The 19,586-nt window shown below is 46.0% G+C and overlaps 2 protein-coding genes across 4 annotated transcripts in view; one reads left to right on the top strand and one right to left on the bottom strand.

The window, feature by feature from the left end:
- The window catches only part of IGHMBP2 (immunoglobulin mu DNA binding protein 2), a 43,155-nt gene extending 42,168 nt beyond the window's left edge, over positions 1-987 (bottom strand). Inside the window, exon 1 of the mRNA XM_040557636.1 lies at positions 860-987. Within this exon, the coding sequence (XP_040413570.1) occupies positions 860-948 (89 nt within the window). The 5' untranslated portion in view covers positions 949-987. The remainder of the gene's footprint in view (positions 1-859) is intronic.
- On the top strand, positions 985-16,811 carry MRPL21 (mitochondrial ribosomal protein L21). Of its 3 annotated transcripts, XM_040557639.1 has the most exons (7): positions 985-1,037; positions 2,412-2,472; positions 6,204-6,289; positions 9,386-9,549; positions 10,773-10,825; positions 15,797-15,900; positions 16,577-16,811. In XM_040557639.1, exons 1-7 carry the CDS (start codon positions 1,001-1,003, stop codon positions 16,639-16,641), a joined length of 570 nt encoding a protein of 189 aa, XP_040413573.1. In that variant the 5' UTR covers positions 985-1,000; the 3' UTR covers positions 16,642-16,811. The 3 variants fall into 3 exon arrangements, with proteins under 3 accessions (XP_040413573.1, XP_040413574.1, XP_040413575.1); XM_040557640.1 differs by lacking the exon at positions 2,412-2,472 and having other exon boundaries at positions 986-1,037; XM_040557641.1 differs by lacking the exons at positions 985-1,037; positions 2,412-2,472 and adding an exon at positions 5,217-5,254.
- The last annotated feature ends 2,775 nt before the right edge of the window (positions 16,812-19,586 follow it).

Below are 19,586 nucleotides of genomic sequence, written 5' to 3'. Positions count from 1 at the left end.
GGGGGCCTTGGTGGGTTCTTTACTTTTGTATGGATTGACACAAAAAATAAAATCCCCCAAGTTTATCCTCTTTAGTCTCCCAATTTGTTTCATTGTTTGTAGGGAATTTTAAGCATCTGGGCAGGGCAGTGTGGGGGCCACGGGACCACAGGATGCCAGCTAGGGTCTGGGGAAGAGAAGAGCAGCCCCAAAATGTTGCTGGAGTGAGCTTTGATCCTATAGATGACAGCAAGCCCTAAAGGGTGAGTCTAACAGGGATCTATAGGAGCGAGCTGGCAGTATGGGTGAATCCTATATGTGAGATCAGGTGCTACAGGGTGACTGTGGCAGGGTTTCCCATTGAGCGGGCTGTACATAGTGAGTACAGCAGCATTTCCTATAAGTGTCTGTAAGGCCCAGGCCAGCCAGGCTTCCCATAGGAGAGGGGATCCTATAGGAGTCAGCAGGGTTTCCTGCATGTGGCAGCAAGTCCTACAGAGGTAAGTCTGGCAGGGATCCCCATGGGTGTGAGCAGACCCTATAGGGGTAACTCCAGCTCATTTTCCTATGGGGCAAGTCTTTCCTAGGGGTGCCAGCAGACCCTATAGGGGTGACTCCAGCTCGGTTTCATATATGGACGAGTCAAGAGATTCTCCTAGGGGTGAGAACAGACCCTATAGGGGCGAGCCCAGCAGGGTTTCCTATCGAGACGAGTCTTTCCTAGGGGTGCCAGCAGACCTTACAGGGGTGACTCCAGCTCGGTTTCCTATGGGGGCGAGTCTTTCCTAGGGGTGCCAGCAGATCCTATAGGGGCGATCCCAGCAGAGCTTCCCCACAAGCGACGGCAGGTCTCGGGGACCACCTATGGGGCTGATGCTACCTGCTCTCGGCGAGCTCTGCCTCCCGCTCCTCCCGGAGCAGCTCCAGCTGCCGCTCCGCCGCCGCCTCCACCGTGGCCGCCGCCATCATGGCTCCGTGGCCGCCCCTTCCGCTACCGGGGCAGGGGCCGGGGGGCAGCGAGATGGCGGCGGTGGCCGCAGCCCGGCGGCGGGCGGCAGGTGAGGGGCAACGGGGACGGGGTCGGCCGAAGGGGGATCCCGCCTTCTCGGTCCTTCGCAGGGTGGCTGCTGCCCCGCGGGGGTGCTCGACTGAGGGCCGGAAAGGAGGAGCCGGGGCGGGTTTGTAGGCAGGTGTGGGGTTTTGGTATGGGGGTTGTGCTGTGAGCTGCTGGTGCCCTCGTCCTGTGAAGGTTTGTTGTCTAGGGTTATTCGTGTGCTTGCGAATATAACCTCATTAAATGCTGTCTTTGTTCATGGGACCATGTGCGTTTGGATTTAAGAGGTCTTCCCAAGCCCCTCTGCCATTCGTGTGGTGGCTGGGGGGTGAGAAGGTGGATGTTCCCGCACAGTGTTCATGGGCTGGCATTTAATTAAACAAATTGTTCCAGAAAGGATGTTGTTACCCCCGAGATGACATGGGGACGAGTCCCTGAGTGTGTGTTTGTAGGCCTCCATCTCTTTCTGTGAATTAACAAGGTATAGGCATGTCCAGCTCCTTTCCAAGAATGCCGAAGCTGCACTTAAAACGCAATTTAAGTTGTGGTAACGCACCAATTCTTTCAATATTCGTGTTTTAATGGCAGTACCAACTTCAGTGTTCAGGTGAATGCTATTAACTCATATATACATAGCTCTGAAAAGCATGAATACATCTTCCTAAATTCTTCTCCTGTTGTTCTTACTTCCATAGCTCTTTCATTCCTTTCTGGAATAAAAAGCCTGTCTGGGACAGTGAAAATCCAGATGTAGGAGCAGAAAACCCAAACCTGTTGCACCTTCCAGGTTTCCCTCGGTGTTGTGGCATCTGCATGGAGGCCACATGGCTAGTGAGTTCCTGGAAGAACACCTCCAGCGTGTTTTTGGATGGAAACTCTCTAAGGCTTAGTAAGAGTTGCTGAGAATCGCCTGATAAATGCCATGCAAGAGTTTCTCTCCCTGTTTTGGGGGCTGAGGCATCCAGGAGGGATCCTTTTAGCACCATCAGTTAGCGCTCAGAATCAAGGGAGTGCAGTACAGAGTTCAGATCACCTGTCCCCTATGCCTTTCGGTCACGCTGTCCTTTAAAAGAGGTGGAGTGCTCGGAGCGTGTCCCTGTGAAGTTGTTGTGTCCAGCTGGATGTGTCACTTGCAGGAGGAGGCCTTTCCCTTGCTCTCATACAATGCTGCACGCAACTAGCAAGTCCTTTGTGTATTTTCTTTTTCCTTCCATTTATGTTTGCTTATTGTGATAAAACTGAACAAAGCTTTCACAGGCAGAAAATGGTACCAGCACTGTGATGTTTCCTTTGACGTTGCTCTACTGTTCCTCACTAAGGCCTAAGAATCCAACAGTTGCTGCTTGTTTTTAATTCTTTTTCTCTCTCTCCTTTTTAGCTTTCTTGTTTTCATCTGCAGTTCGGCACCAGAGTTCCCAGAGCACGGCAGTGCGGGAAGGGTAATGTCAAATGACTCTGCTTTGATTTTTGCCCCCTGAAATGCTGACCTTCTGTGGGAGAGTGGGAAGATGGGGCAGGAAGGGCTGGAGGGCAGCTTATTTTTCCTTTGAAAGAGAGACTATTCAGATCCCATTGTCTGTCACTTCCTGAAAAATTTTAGACACTCTGCCTACCCTCAGTCATCTTTGCTAAAAGGCCAATTCTATTGATTTGTGAAATTAAGCAGCTGAGTAGAGAGACAGGTAACTAAATCCTCCATTTAGCAAAGGGCTGCAATGTGGCTTAGTCCATAGTAAACAGCAGAGAAGCCACTCAAGTCAGGGCATTGCAGACTCTGAGGAAGGGGCCTCAGCTGACACTCATCTTTTTTGGTACAGGTGGTCTATTATTCAGGCAAGGTTTATCTCCTGGCCAGTCTTTTCAGTATCTGATAAATATTGAACTTGCACTGCACTCTTTATGAATTGTAATTAAGAGAAGCTGCTCTAAGACACCAAGCCAGAAAACTTCAGGCTTCATTAATTTCAGCGCTTTTAGAACTGCTTGTTTGTATCTTTATTTTATTTCTTCTGCTGGGATCTAGCACCAAAATACCTGGATAGAGCTGCAGGCTGTGCTGCTTCTTGCTTTAACCAGAAGGGGACACTGCAGAAATAAAGAAATCCTGTAAGCAGCATCTGGGAGAAATGAAAAGGTTCATTTCCATTCACTCTGTCCTGATGAAGAGTGCAGGGGGTGGTCTCTTCCCGCTGGTCCTCAGTGTGTGGGAACACAGTTTGGATCTCTGCCTCCGTGACACAGCATACAATGTTATTACTAAACTCTGCAACAAACCCACAAAGCCTTAGGACTAGCAATTTTTTATATAGAAAGTGTGGATCTCAGCCCACAGGAAATTCCCAGCTTTCCATTTGTGTTGGAGATGATATTTACTGAGCAACACCTTTCTCTTCAAATTAGAGAAACCAGGAGCTCTCTGATCATCTCAATGAAATCCAGGGTGAATCTTCCTGCCACTGACTAAATCTGAGATTGGCTCTATGGTATCATAGGTCCTTGCCTAAAAAAGAACTATAATCTGATGCCTTTCAGCCGTGTGTCCTGTTCTAAGTAAAGGCATTTGGCACCTCTCAGGATAATCTCTAAATGTAGCTGTATTGGCATCATGCCTCCTTTCCCTGCCCAGTGAGGTGTGTGCCACAGTTCTGATGAAAGCACTGCGTGTGCAAAGTGCTGTCCCTGGTTAGGGCGATGCTTTTCTCTCCAGTGTTTCTTTGGGAACAAATCAATAGTTTTTGGAACTGACTCTAATGCAGAGAAGTAAACAGTTGCCTCTGGTGCTCCTCCTTGCTGCTCCTTGTCCTAGAGATCTTGAAAAACAACTAATTGCAAGCAAGGGCTATTCGCATTTTTTTCTGCTCTCACTCACGCTGTGAATTTCACGTAGCATTTTATTTTTCAGTTAACACCCTGTGGCACATTTGAGCAGAGTTGATTGTTGTTCAGCTCTGACGTTTTAAACAGGGTTCTCATGATTTAGTGCTATCTGCGCTGCTGTCGAGAAAGGCAGCATATGCACGTGAATACCTGCAGTACCGATGGTACTGATGTCTTGAGCCAAGTACCGATGGCTTGAGGCAGTAAAGAATTAGTTCAGTTTTCAGACAGGGGATCCCTCCCAGTGATAGTCTTGAGAAAAGCAGAAAGAATCCAGAATGACAGCTAGTGGGAACGTGTAGCTGGCTGCTAGCTGAAATACCCCTGGCTGTTTTCAGTCTTCCATTCTGTGTCAATGCCATGGCCTGCTTGCTTTCAAGCTCCCAGTTTATTCTCTAAACTGGAGGTGTCTCATGCTGTGACAGCCATAAACCATTTTCAGTAAGTAAGACAGCAACAGCCAGGTGTAGAAAGTAGAGCAGGCTCTAAGTAAGATCTCTTGCTGGGGTGGTTTGAGCTGTGATTGATCCCTTAATTGCGGCAGTGCTGAAAGATCCTGAAAGGGTCATGTTTGTAATGCTCAGAACTCCGCTGGATGATCCCCAGGAAGGCTTTCAGGGGCAAAAGTGAAGTCTTGAAATTGTGAGGCTCTTGTCTTAGCAGTATGGTTGCAGAGTGTTTTGAAAAGAGACATTATTAAAGCAATTTTTTAGTAACAATAGTGGAAGCTACTGTTTCAAAAAAAAAAAAAAAGGATTTAATTTGCATCTTTTAGCAAAATATATTGAGAAATTATGTTTGTGCTTGGCTGGCTGGATTTGAGACAGCGCATGCTCCCACTCACTTCTGTGGTCCACCTGAACCAAGTTGGGCATGGGTCTAAGTAGTCTTGTTAGATCCCTCTGGTAGTCCCTCCCCAGAGTGGTATAGGTTGATGACAGACGTCATGATAGCACAGAAGAGGCTTTTGGGCTAAATGTTTGTTGTATTGAATGCTGAATTGCACCTGGATGGGAGAAGCCGTTCAGGGTACACAGCTGAAAGTGACAAAAGAAGAGCAGCCTTATAACTCTCCTGTAAAGAACCCAGCTGTGGTCTTAAGACCCTCTCAAAACTATCTGTTTAACAGAAGAGCATTACAAATAGAGGAAAAAAGGATGCATGAGTCATTCATGTGTAGCGCTCGAGGCTGATTTAAGGATGCTCATTAGCCCTTTCTCCCTGTCAAAGGCACATTGCCTCCTCCCGGATGCTCTCTGCTACTGGATAACTGTAGGGCTTTGTACTTGGTACTGAAGTGGGATGAGGAGCATTTACATGTTCAGCCTGTCAGCTGTGGTGGAGGTAATTTGTATATACATACCTAGAAAAGCTTACAAGCCTTTTGTCTAAAACTCAAGTGCAAGCAAGGCTTTGGGTAGGTCTGATCCCGCTGGAGTTTGTCATAAAATCCCAGTCTGTAGAAACGAGGCAGTGGGAAGTAACTGGTGGTTGCTGAGGTCAATCGTCACTAGCACGTCTACCTGTAGATGTCTGAACATCAGGGACAAGCAATAACAAGCAATAAATAGGTGAATTTTGAGTTAATTTTCAGTTGGTTGCTTTCTGAACTCTTTGTTTGTTTCACACTATTTCAAATAACATTCTGAAATTGAAAGTAAAACTAAAATCCATTTCCCCCATACTGAATTTAATGATAGATGGGTGTAAAACAAACCAGCAACTGAGGCATTTATTGCTTTTACTTAAAGCTTGCTGCCATTCACGGTGGACCTGAACGATGTTAAGCCCTGGGTGCAGTGACTGTGTGTGGCAGAGAGTTTGCAGGCTGAACTCAGAAATGAGGCCATGTGTTTTCTGCATGTGTGTGAACAGTCTTCTGAGCTGGGCTGCAGCTTCAGCACCTTTGTAGCATTTCTTGTGGAAGGTCTGGGGACTTTGCCATATCCAGTGTCCTCCATTGGATTAAGTCTTAGGGAAGTAACATTGCTTTTGTGTTGCCTGACACCCTCTACCCGTAAGACTTAAGACCTGAATAAAAACCCTCACCTTGTTGATGAGCTGCTACAAAGTGAAATGTGGTCTGTGGGATATTGCCTTCTGGTGTGAGTGTGTTTTGGGGTGAGTCTTTCATACTGACAAATCGTCAACTCTCCTGTACAACTTCTGCTCCCCTAGTGGAAAACCACTTTCTGCTCCATCTCCAGTTTCCTTTACCTTCTCTCCTCTTTGTGGTTTGCATTCCTTGGCGATATCTGTTTGCTACAGGTGAATCTTACCTTATTGTTCACAGACTCGTTGCCAAAACATCTCTAACTTCACCGCCATGGCCTGAAGTGAAACTGCCAGATCCAACAGAAGAAGCAAAGTATCATGCAGGTAAAGGTCTCAAGGCTCCAAGTGAAGACTAATGATTCGTTACTGCCATTCGTGGCCTGACTGAGCATAAATCACTGTCTTCAATGATTCAAGCTACTTCTTGTTCTTTTACTTTTTGTCTTCTTTCTGGCATATTTTAGTGTCACTGGCCTCGTGCTCTAACTGCTGGTATTAGAGAGTTGGGTAGATCATGAAGCCTCTTTAGTGTGTGACAGCTTGACAGGTCATAAAGCTGCCAAAGGAATCTTACCTGATGTAATGTGTTGCCACCTAAAGTGTGAAACATGCATTTTGGACAGGAGGAAACACCTATTTTTCTTTCAGTGGATAAAGCAAAATGCTAAAGCCAGCACAAGCAGTTGGATAGTGGGCACATCAGAGAGCTGGTATTTTGTAGCAAATAAAACAGAACGCTAGAGCCAGCATAAGCAGTTGGGTAGTGGGCACACGACAGAGCTGCAGAGGTGTGACATAAGGCAACGAGCAGGTGGTAAGTGACACTGTTTAGTGAATGTATTCTTGTCCTCGCATCTAGTCAGGACTGTTGAACGCAGCCAGTGGTCCTCCCGAAAGAAGCCTCTGGGCTCCTTTTCGGGAGGCTGACTCCCGAGCAGTCAGCCTCCCAAATCAGCAAGTGAAGTGCACGTAGCTGTTTAGCAACCGTTCTCATCACTTGGTCTTACTACAGCATGTCAGGCTTCCACTTGTTACCACACACACAGGTTCCCCATGGCAGGTGGGAATGTGAAAATCGAATACAGAGATGTGCCTAGCCTTATATTGCCCAGGTGGGGCTGTTGTCATCCAGACTGTGGTAGAGGTGGTAGCAGGGAAGCCAGCACGGGCACAGGATGTTTCTCAGAACTGGGGAGTAATGAGCCCCAGTGGGTGAATTTCCCTTACCATGGTGGTGGTGGGCAATTAGCAGTTGCCTGCTTTATGCAGGAAATGAGCTCCTGTGTTTATTAACAGGCTGTCCTACTGTATTGTTCTGTTAGCCTCTGGGACATCTATGAAAGGCACCTGAAGGGACATCTCTAAAGGCTCTAGACTGGAGAGACCCAAGAAGTGAAGGAGAGTAGTTCTTGTACAAGGAGACAATGACAGGAGAGAAGCAGAGCTGTGTCTGTATTTTTGCAGATAGTCTCCCATAGCGTAGCTAAAATGTGTTAATAGTTGTGCAAGTGATGTGCTTTGGAGAGAGCCTCTTGCTCCAGGTCCCCTCTCTGGCTTCTTTTTTATCCCGCTTTTCATTTCCTCTGTGCTCCTGGGATTGCTTAAGTGACGGATGAGTGTTCTGTCCCAGAGCATGATTTGACCCAGCAGTGAACCATAAACTGCTCGGTTTGATTTGCTGACGCCCTGTGGTGAGCAGGGTCCCACGTTCCTCTGACTGCTTCACACGGGATCCTTGGGGCCATTGTGATTTCCGTGCCTCGTAACCTCCTACTGTTTATGAGCTTGCATCATTATCTCCTGGCTGTGCTTATCCAAAGCATACAACAGCCAGAGCATTCGAATTCTGCCTTATATTCTCCTGCTGTCTGTGGAAACAGCCATGGATATTTTAGGAAGGGTCGCTCCACATGGTGCTAAGATACAAGCCGTACTAACAATCAAATGTACAAGCGTACAATGTTTCCTGTCTAGAGATATTTGGAAGAGTTATCAACAGCTTCAGAGCCCAAGTACGTTGAAGAACACGTACCTTTTTCTGTTACAAAAAAGATGAGAAAGCCCTGTGGGTAGAAAGTTGAAATTTGACAAGGAAATAACCCTTGTTAGAGCATGACTACATGTGTTTTTCTGGCTAGGGGAAAACTGTAGGTCAGCACTTTGAAATTTTGGTTTTGAAATGCTGGCCACAGGACTGCTCATATACCTGGATCAGCAATTTGGAGCCGGAAGAAACTTACCGTATCCCATTGTGCATTGGGGATATAACAAAGAGAAGGGGATCGTGCTTTTCTGTGCACTTTTGGTAGTGGACCACTCTGAGTCAGAGAAGAGCACACAGTGATCTTTTCTTCTGGAATGGCAGTTGCAGAAACACAGAGGCTAAGCTCTTCATCTTAGTGAGGACTGCAGTAACTACTGTCTCACACAATCGTTTCTATTTTCACCTCTACCTATAATAGTTTGCTTCTGCTGAGTTGAAACTTGGACACTTTTAGAGTGTTCCTGTAAGGGCTGGGTTTGGTTTGGTTGCTAAATTCTTGTCTGTCCCAAACGGTCATTATATTGTGTTTACATTCCAAGAAAAAAAACGATTCAGCCACTTTTGAGGACAACGAAGAAAACCTACTTTTCCAGTTATAGCAAAGTTACTCTTTTTGTGAACAGCTCGAGAGGGTGGAAGGCTGCTATTTGGCAGGGGAATGGCAGTTGTTAAGAAATACCTTTTGATGTTCCCATAAAACTTGGTTTTGGCTTCACTGCACAGGAAGCTGATCACAGAAAACTGAGTTATGTGCATGTGCTGTGCAGGACCTCGTCCCTGGAATTTGTGCTGCTCCTGGCACCACCTCTGGATGTGTGTGCATGTATAGGAAGAGCTTTTGTGGCAGTCTCTCCTGATTTTGCTGTAGGTACAAGTTCTCAGGCCAGGCTTTGTTAATATGCCTGGAGCACTTTTTCCTGCGTAGTTTGCAGAACTCTTCCTGATGCTCCGGGGCACCTTACAAAGTATTTAGGGTCCTAGTCCTAGTATTACTTGGGAATTGAGGATAGCTCCCTTCCAGATGTAGGTTGCGTGTTGACAAGCTGTCTCTTCTGGAACGCTTTGTGTTTGAACACAGTGCCTTTTAGGATGCCTAAGATACAAGCCAAGAAATGAACACCCTTGGATTGACTGCACAATATATACATAGGTGTTTACTTCTGCATGTTTTTTTTTCCAGCAACTAAAAGGCAAATACCTTTGTGAAAGGATGGCTCACACCCTGTAGAAAACAACACCGCTGTTGAGCCTTGCTTAGAGATTCCCAGAAGATAACAGTTTTAGGGGGAGAGCAGTGTGGCTGAATTAATTTTGATCAGCTCTTCACACCTTGTTGGGTTTTCTACTCTGATTTTTTCCCTGATGTTTGCCAACAGAAGTGGTACAAAAGGTGAACAATATGATCGCAGCAGGGCAGTACGGAAGGCTCTTTGCCGTGGTCCACTTTGCCAGCAAGCAGTGGAAAATAACCAGTGAAGACTTGATTATGATGGACAACGTGCTGGAGGCTGAATGCGGAGACCGAATCCGGATGGAAAAGGTAACGTGCCTTGTCCACAGTGCCTGTGATTGCCATGCTATGCATGGGGCTGGAGCAAATGGCACACAAATGTTCCGTGAGACAAAACCGAAAACCAGTTTTAGAAAAGTCTTGAAGAGTTCCTGTTGGATCTCCTGTTCTTACTCCAGCTGTTTGCCTTAGTTTTGTTCCAGTCTCAGTTAAGCTGTTAGTGATAATGTGATTTCTGTCGAATGTGGTTGGAATGAGTTGTGCCAGACTCTGTTAGGAGACGGATTTCTGTTGTACTAACTTCATCCAAAAAAAAGAGAAAATTACAGTTGTTTTTAGAGACGGCAGCTGAAGATTGTGTTTACCTTGAGACTGCAACACCCAAAACACTGACAGTGCTCCCAGAGGAACTGTCACCGCTCCGTGCTTTGTGAGATCCTTATCGTGCTGAGTGTCTTGGGTGGAGGGAGGGATGGTGCATGCAGGGGAGAATTGCCAATATGCAATTCAATATATTTATCCTTAGCCATGCTTAACTAGCAGGAACTTGTAGAGGCTCGTTAATCCAAATCTTAAATGAAAGACTGAAGTGGGATTCGCTTGGCTTAATATCTAGTTGGTAGAGCCAAGTAAGCGGTTAAGGAGAGATGGGCAGTTTTTCTACTTCATCCACTGCTTTGAAAGTCCAGTTTAGAGGCAACTTTTTCAGTCATGTCTTTGGCAGGTGATTGAAATGTCCTGAAACAAAATGGTTAGTCCCTTGGTGGCGAATTCACGCCAGATGTTCATTTCGTTATTGTTCATCTTGGGGCCTCGTGGAGGAGAATGATGAAAGGGTTTCTGTAGAGATGTGTTGCAATTGGTATAAAAAAAAATGATTTTAGTAGCTGCCATTCATTCAGATCCCACGCAAAGGCATATTATTCTTCCCTGTATTGCTTTTCATATCTTTTACAACTGTTGGTGAGCCAGAACAGAAAAGTTCAGTGTGTTCTGATGACTGTGAAAGATACTTGTAAAGTATGTTTTAGTAGATTTAAGTTCTCCTGGAAGACTGTCTGTTTTATGAATCTGTTTCTAGCCTGTTAGCTGCCTTTTCCCACTGTTCCTCTCTAGTAACAGTGTCAGGTTTGAAACATGCATTTTTAAGCTTTTTGGCTCCGTTATGGTGACTGCAGAATTTGGAAAATGTTGTTTGCATTTCTGCCAGGGTAATGAACCACTGATATGTCTGATTAAGTTATTTTCCATAGGTTTTGCTGGTTGGTGCAGATGATTTCACGCTTATTGGAAGGCCGCTCCTTGGGTAAGAGGTCTCACACAAGAATTATCCTCTAAACTGAAGAGAAACATGAATTTATCAGCACTAGTTCTTTTCCCAGCCCCATGGGTTTTGAAAGAATCACCCATAAAATAAGCTCATCAGCCTCTGCTGACTTCAACCATTACCTCAATGCCAGGATAGAGCAGCAGTACCTATTCCTAAGGTAACTGTAGGATATTCACCTCTCTTGGGTTGGTTCTTTTTCCTCATTGTAAAAGCCTTGCACAAACTAGCAGTAAATCTTGCTCTTCAGCATCTTTACTCCCTAACCATAATTGCAGTGATAGCCATCTTAGAATAACCCAGAAATCCTTGCCCATCCCTTAATCTCGTAATTTGAGTTGTTGTGTTTTTTTTTTTAAACCCACTTCCTTTTACCCATGTCTTAACTCAGCAGGTCTTAATCTTAATTTAAGAGTTCCCAGTTTTCCCTTCCTCCTAGTTACATGACTCCAGCAATCACAGCCCCAGCTCCATCTTAATGCTGTCGGACTCACTGTACAAACTGTCAGAACATCTGGTTCTTCAGCCTCTGCTTTACCAGAAGGAAGTGGTATGTGGACTAGGTGTTGCTGTTTCAGCTTTTAGCACTGGCTGGAAGCAAAGTCATCAATGGTATGTGGTTTTCCCCAGAACAGGAGGTTTTAGTGGTAAAGTACAGGTCAAGATAATGTGGCTTACAAGTGCTTTAAGCATCTGGAAGCCCTGGCTGTGGTCTGGTTTCAGGCTAACCCACGTGTTTGTGTTAGCTTGAACTGAAGCAACTTTGGCAGAGGATGGCCAGATGAGGAGGAGCTTGCAGATCTGAGAAATATTTCCTGGTGGCTTGTAGATTCGAGTTAGAAATACCACGCGTTTTCAGGTGGGTTTGGCTTCTGAGTGTTTTCTGTGCTACCAGGAGGTTGTCCATATTTAAGAGGTATTGATAACATGTTTGCATATTTGATAATGCGACTTCAGCTGCGCTGGTGGTACCTGCCTCAGGTTCCCTTTGTTAGGCAGGATTACGAGAGCTGACAGCTCTTTGAGCAGTGCTGCAAAGAGATCTGGAATAGCAGATCCTCAGGAGCCTTTGAATTACTGCCAGACACTGTTAGACTTGTGGAAGATTTTTAGGAAGGGGAAATACCATTTTTAGGACTAGAAATGTCATCTTCCAGATACTCAAATAAGAGCCTACGTTCTGCAGACAGGGATATGGCACCTCAGGCAGGATAGGAGCACCGTCCTTCACCTGGTTCTCTTAACTGGTGGCACTGGAGTGGTTCTTTACAGTTCCCCGAGTGCTGCACTTGGTATGTGCCCCAAGAGCCAGGAGCTCCAGGACAGGAAGAAAACCATCTGTTTGGTTCCTGCAAGTGCTCTGAGCGTGCGGAAAGCCTTGTCAGTTGCTCGAGGCAGACCAAACTGCACATCTGCCAGCACTGGACTGAACTGTAGTAACTTTGGCAGAGGGTGATCAGTGTGTGGAGGAGGCTGCCCAGGCAGAGCGAAGGGCTGCTGGGGAGGTGCTGTCCTCCCCGTGAGCTGTGGGTTCCCCAGCTCTCCGCTACGGGCTGAGGAAAGCAGAACCCCATGTGTTGCAGGCAGTTCTTTCACATAGCTCCCGGTTGTGCCTAAACCACAAACATTTTGGAGGGGAGATAAGAGCTTGGATGCGAACAAAGGCATTTTTGTTTTTCTGTTGTTTTAAAAATAAACACATCAGTGGGTGCTTGCACCAGTGTCTGCGTAAGACAGTTCGTTGCAGCTGCACTCCCTGTTCTGACTTGGAGACGGGTAGGAACTTGTCCTGTTTTGGGCAGATGGTCATGTTTTAATTTTATGTAGCAGATACCTCCCAAGATGACACTTCTCTAAAGCCTTAAAAAAAAAACAAAAAAAAAACAGTGCAACAAAACATATCTGCGTGGCAGAGGCTATTTTGGGAACTCTTAGCTGGCTTCTACTCTGGAATCTTGGGTTTTGGTTCTGTTCAAGTAACTTGCTGTCTGGTCAGTTGGCACAGGGTATCAAGTGGTATGTGGTTGTACTTCGTTTAGCTGTATAATGCAAAAATTGTTGTGCGTTTTTAAATCCGTGATCGGAAGCGAACATAACTTTGGGCAGGTTTGTATTTCAAACCATCAGCTGAGTCCTCTCATCTGTTTTAGGCCTGAGTGAAATGAGTGGTGCCTCTGAGCCAAAAAGTTGTGTTTGTTTCTATACAAAGTACAGCTGATGAGATTTTTTTTTTTCCTTTTAATGATCCCTACTTTTTCTCCTGCCACCAGACCATTTTTGCAATGGCTTCAGCAGCAATGAGAAAGTGCCTTCGGCTCTTCCAGACAGCCAGGCTAGGATTCAGTTACCTTCTGCAAGGACAGAGAGGGCTCGTTGACTTGGCTTAAGTTGTTAACCTCTAAGAGTTATGATCCTTTTTGTAGGGATCAGGGCTGTAGTTGACCTGGATCACTTGCAGTGCCCACTGGCAATACCTTTCATTGGACTGATCTCTGATCTCTGACGTTTCAGTATGAATTTTTCTGGCCTCCTGCTAAAATCTGGTAGATGTCCTTTTTCATGAAATGTTTTCCTTCTGAGAGCAGCAGGCCCGACTATCTCAGACTCTGGGAAATGTGTGACCCCCCTTCTTATTTTTATGGGCATTCCAGTCATACCTAAAACATTCAATAAAGATTTTTTTTTTCTTGGGCTCTATTTTGCTGAGAACTTTTATGTTTGTATGCACTTCACCAGCGAGCTGGCTTCTGCCCTGCTTCAGCCTTTCAGCCAGCAGGTCTTGGTGTTTGGTCCAGCAGAGAGGGGGACTCACCAGGGCCCGTTGCCCTTGAACCTTGACTTGCAGAGTGAAGCTACTGCCTTAATACTCAGCTGTGCTCAACAACACCATTAAAGATTTGCTGGAAAGAAAGTCAACGTCCATAAGCAGCATCAGGTAGATGGTTATCTGCAGATGTGTCAGTGTTTCTCCCCTCAGCTGAATGCTACTCGAGGCTTAGGGCAGCTAGTGTGGTCCGGCAGCAAGAGCTGTACCGGGGTAGCTTGGCTGTGCTGCTGTAAACCCTGATTCTCCTGAGAGCAGCATGGAGATTTCAGTGACTGGCTCCTTTTATCTGGCCTGGCTGCTGTCCAGTTTGCCCATGTGATCGTCATTAGTGAGTTTCTTGCATGCCTTTACCGTCCAAGCCTGTGAGAAGTCAGTGGGAGTTTAGATTTCCCTTTTGCTTTCAGTGGACAGAAGTTAGGCCCAGAAAGTAAAGCTCCCTAATTAGAGTGGCAAAACACAGCCAGCCCCTGGAGTGCAGTCTATGTTTTTGGTTTCTTTCCTAGTCTTGCAGTGCTTGTTGTGTATTTCAGTAGTGCTGTTGGTCCTATTGTTGAATCTGGATAACACCCTTTAGCTGGGATGTCAGGGTCACCCAGCGGTCTCTTTAAAATCTAGATATTCTTATGTCTGTTTTCCTCTGGGCTAGTCAGTAAATGTAAATTTATCAGTTTTTTCCTCTGGCTGTCTTTCTCTCCTCCCTTAAGGATTTAACCTCTGATATATATTACACCCCAGAGGGTAAATGTTAAGAGAGATGCTAAATGTCTCAAAGCCTTTGGCCTCTTAGTGACCTTGTTGGAACAGTGAGGCTAGATGGGCTTCCCTCCTCTGCCCCTGAAGTGCAGAGTTGTTTGTCAAGAAAATGTTCTTTAACTGTTTCTGGCAGCCAAGTGAGCATGCTAATCAGTTTTTAATGGTATTTTGCAGTGATGCTGCATGAAAGAGTGTCTCTTCCTTCTCCACTGTGGCTGTTGGTTAAAACTAAACTTCCCAAAGCTCTTGTCTGGAGGCTCTTACCTTCTCAGGGAGGAGGCGTTGTGCAGACAGGTTGCTGGACCTCCAGCACATACCTCAGATCCCCTTGTTTTCCACCTCCGGTGTTCTTCAAGTGGCAGCTAGAATTCCCAGTGCTCTTTTTTTCTAACTTCAGCAGGACTTCTCCTGATGCTCTGCAGATTCCCTGGCTGGGCAGAAAGTGTTTATTTGTGTGTGTCAGTAAGCTAATGCAGAGGGACAAATTACTCTGATTTTAGTCAAGTGTGAAGGAAGTACGGGCTGCATTCTTCTCTTCTTCTCCATCCTAGGGGAGGAAGGATGTTTACTTGCTGAGAATTCTCATGTGTAGTAGTGAGATTTAGAAACAATTTGAGTCTTTGAGTGGTCTCACCACTCAACCTGAACTCCCCTGGTTGCAGTGAAAGCTGTACATGAAATCCTCAGTGAATCCCTGTCCTCTCTTCCAATCTGGGGTAAACAAGCAGGACCGACCAAGAGTGGGAGGCAGAAGAGAACCATGTGGGAGAAGAAGTGACTTGCTCCAGCAGCCAATTAGCTGTGCTTCCTGCTAGAAACAGTGGGCCAAATGTTTTTGCTCAGCCTTTGCCAGAACTTAATCAGGTGAGAAAGGTGTGAAGATTTTATTCCAGCTGCCTGGGATGCTGTACAGAAGGAAGGAATTCTGTGTTGACCAGCAGAGCACAGGAGAAGGGACCGTGTTTGTTTAATGTGTACAGTAAGCAAAGTAGAAAGATCATGTGAACATGCCAGGAGAATTTACCCTACTGTAATCCTACAAGTTCCTGCAGGATTCTCTTACTACTGCATTCTTGGCTGTTTCTGGTCTCAGCTCTCATGTGACAGAGAGGTACTGCCCTGCAGAATAGCACATCACTTGCCTGATTCATGGACAGCACCTCGAGGCTTTTGTCTTTGCACCATGAAGGCAGCAACCTGACAGATTTCCCTCCTCCTTCCCTGGTGACTTTGTAGTTCCTCCATATCTGGGCTTTGTAAGGCAGGGTGTGTTACCTGGGTGTCATTTTTCTCCCCAGAAACCTGCTCACTGACAGGCAGGGGATGTAAATAATTGAAAGGTGGTATCTTTTTTTTGGTTTATTTTCAAGGAAAGAACTCGTCCGTGTGGAGGCTACTGTGATTGAAAAGACGGAGTCGTGGCCAAAAATTAACGTGCGCTTCTGGAAAAGGCACAATTATCAAAAGAAGAAAAGTAAGATGTAAAGAGTACAGAGCTTCCTTCCCTGCTGTTCTGTGGCTGGGTCTGGGAGAGGAACATACCGCGACGTAGGAGCAATACCTGGGAAGGGAGACTTGTTCAACATACCCTAGGACTCCTCATGGCACAGCACCTCTTTCCCAGCCTGCTGCCTGAGGTGTGCACACTGCATTCAGAGCACAGTGACTTTATCCCTTCTCTCTAGCACCCTTTGGTGAATAGCTTTGGAAAAGGCCTTTCTGGGGGGGGGGCGGGGAAGTTCCAGGGCAGAAAAGCAATTTTGTTCTCCTTCCAAAGCCTTGAATACTGGATATTTAATCACAGATACTAACAAGCTTTAACAGTATCACGTGGCAGGCTTTTTGATTGCCAGACGACGGCCCCTTCTCAGCTATGACTGAGAGGGAGAGAAGTTATGACTGCTCTTTGCAGAACAGACACTAAAACGTTGAGCAATCTGACATGGTCCCATAGGAGCTCTGCCTTGTGCCATACCAATGGTATGTAGCTGTCCTGTCAACATGACGCTATCTGCCAGCATGCCCCCTCCTAGGCATTGTCATGCCTTGGCATGCCTTAGACTGATGTAGCTAAGCCTTCTGAAAGGTATGTAACAGTTTTTTGTGCTATCATCTGATCTTTTTTTTTTTCTCTTTTCATTCTTTTTCAGTCATCACAAACCCGCAGACCGTCCTCCGGATAAACACCATAGAAATTTTCCCCTGTTTGTCATGATTGATTGATCGGGTGTTGTATGGCTTAGGCTTATTGTTGCTTTAGGCAATTTTGGAAATAAAACTGCTTCGTCATTGGAAACTTCTGGACTTCTTGCTATTGTCTACAATGGAAATCTATATGTAATTTCTTTTTTAAAAAGCAAAATGAAATGGTTTTGTTAACTATTATTTCAACTTCGGTGTTTGTTTGTTCAGCGTCCTAAACAACCCAGGATCCCTTGCTAGCTGCCAAGCTGTTTCATGCCGATAGGGTCTCCCTTTTCCTGCACACCTCTCTGACTTTAGTTTTTCAGTGTCTCAGCTAAGTCTTAAAAATATCTGGGGCTTCACTGGCTGCAGAAGAAGAGGGCCATTGTCCTCTGCAGTCCCCGAGATGAGGCTCTGATTCTGGAAGGCAGGACCTAAGTCTGTGATCAGTCAATTTAAAGAGCCTGCTGCTGTGCTTAGTTGCTCATGTCCTTGCAAGTTTCCCTATCCTGGGACTGTGAGTGCACTTAAGGCTAGCAGAGAGGAAGGCATGTTTAGGTGAGCCGATTTGTCTTCTGGAAACACTTGGTGCTCTCCACAGACGGCAGTTACATAGCTATAGAAAGGCGAGATGTTTTTAAGAGTGTTAAGTGACTTTTTTTTTTTTGCCTGCTTTCCTCTCCTGACAAAATTCTGGCTGCTCTGTTAATATAATGTTGGCATTGGATGACTTCAGGGAATACCGCATGGTACATTGTGGCCCACAGCAAGCATGGGGCTGAAGAGAGCAGTGAAACAAGATGACTGCAGGATCCCAGCTAAGCAGTGGAAATCCTTAAGCGTTAACAACAGGAGATGCAGCTGGGAAATTCACCTCCTAAAGGTGAGCCAAGCTGTTGCATAGCAATAAATAGTTGGCGTGTGTATCTCACCATCAAAATAACAGATACCAGCAGCTCAGGAGTGATTTCGTGTCTGTTCAACGGACTTGATGCCTGACCTCCAGAGTACTTTTCTGATCTCTGGGTCTCGGTATTTTCCTTCCTCTCTTCACTTTGCCTGCAAACTGGGCAGTGTCACTGAGCAGCATATGCTGGGCCAGGTTCAGCAGGTGTATTCAGCCGAGGTCCCCATGTGTTTGTTGGACAGTAATGAAACCAGGAAGAGTTTCCTTGAGCTTTCAGCAGGCTCTCCAGGGAGCTTTCAGATTCCCTACAGCAATGGTGGGAAGTGGCAGGTGGGCTCTGACCTTACCATGTCTGTAGGGAATATCTTACTCCAAACAGGTCAGGAGGAAAGTCCCCATATGGGGTGTCCTTACGCACCCTCCCTGTGACTCCTTCACAGGACCAAGGGTGCCCACAGCCCTGTACTGAAGGAAATGCTGGTTTTGAACATAACTATGTTGGGGTGTGGTTCTGGCTTTCAAGTCCTGCAAGTCGTTATAAGCCTTCAGGAGATCCCTCGAGGTGCCGTAAGCAGCAAGCTTAGTGCTTTGGGCTGCTTTTCATCTCGCCTGACTTCCATCAGAGAAAGATCCAGGTGCGGTTGGGTTAAGCTAGTTCTCTAGTCATGGAAGAGAGATGGTCAACTCATCTCCCCCTTTTGGATAGCCTGGCATGGACAGCACTGGGGAGATGCTGTTGGTTCTCCAACTGTACAGGGAGGTTGGGCACCTAGGTTTTAATATGAAGGCAGGGCCCTTTCTGCAGCCTGCTTCAACCATTCCATCTTCTTCCTTTCCAATCCCTTACAAACAGAAGGCGGGGAGAAACCTCTTCTCTAAAAAAAAAAAAACACCTCCTGCTGGTGCTACCACATTTTCCCCCTTTCCCAAAGGTGCCTCTGTTCCTTCGCTGGGACCACAGATCCCAGCAGGAGCAGTTAATTGCGATCTGTAGTGGCAGCGGGCTGGCACAAAGAGCACGCTGCCGCAGGCTCTGCGGTGCCTCTCTTCCAGTTACAGGCTGTTCGCGGTCCACGGCGGAAGCAGCCCTGCCAGCTGAAGCAGTTTGAGTGGGGACGTCACGATTCCTGCGCGTTTCTTAAGGTCTGTGAGCGCTGGGGCTAAGGAACAGCATGCGTGTCTTGGCTCCAGGAGGAATTTTCTAGCCTTCCTGGGGAAACAGTTGAAAATAATGAGAGATTTCAAGGCTCAGAAACTGGAAGAAAGAGCCCGGTGTTTATCCAAAAAGAAAAATCAAATGTTTTCAGTCCATCTATAAAATTGGTCCCACCCAAAAAAAAGCCCTTGGGAAAAGCAATTCTAATCCAGATGAGATACTGTATGAAACTAGAGTGGCTTCTGCTTACTGCCTTTTTTTTTTTTTTTTTTTTGAGAAAAATGCAGGAAGGGAAAATTCAACCAATATCAGGAAGTCCTGGTTTTTGATTCGAAAATGTAATTACATAGAGCAAAATATTGAGGTTTTATTGAAATTATGCATTCAGTCCGAGGCATAACGGGGCTACTTCTGGCATCTGTTTTGGGGGAAGTGAAAGCTCTTTGCTCTTCCAAATGGAAGCAGAAATCCGTGGTTCTCCAGAGTGAAGCTGCAGGTCTCTTTGGCTTCACGTGCTAGGGGTGGCCGCTTGAGATTTTCTTTTTTTCCTGCTAGATGTGATTTGCCACACTTAAATAGTTTAAGCAAGAGCAGGAATTCCTCTACAAAACAGATTTTTTTTTTTTTTGTTAGCACTGATTCATAGTGGAAATTTATCCGTTAGGACAAAACATCTTTTTGGACAGCACTTTGGATCAGGGTGGAATTTGAGAGATGCTTTGCCCGGTCTCTAATGATTAGGCATCCACATGGGTTAGACGAGCTCCAGACCTGAGCTCCTGCCATCCAGCTTCTCTAAAGCAAGACTGCCGAGTTTGTCCCCCCCCCCAATCTCCCTTAGAGCTGTTTGACTTTGTGTAAATAAGTATTCACTGCCCGGAGCGTGGAGGGCATCTGTCTGCTCTGAGTCAGA

The sequence above is a fragment of the Cygnus olor genome, chromosome 5 (assembly GCF_009769625.2).
Source record: "Cygnus olor isolate bCygOlo1 chromosome 5, bCygOlo1.pri.v2, whole genome shotgun sequence".
NCBI lineage: Eukaryota > Metazoa > Chordata > Aves > Anseriformes > Anatidae > Cygnus > Cygnus olor.
The sequence above is the reverse complement of the archived record's forward strand: the minus strand, read 5'-3'. Positions and strand labels throughout refer to the sequence as shown.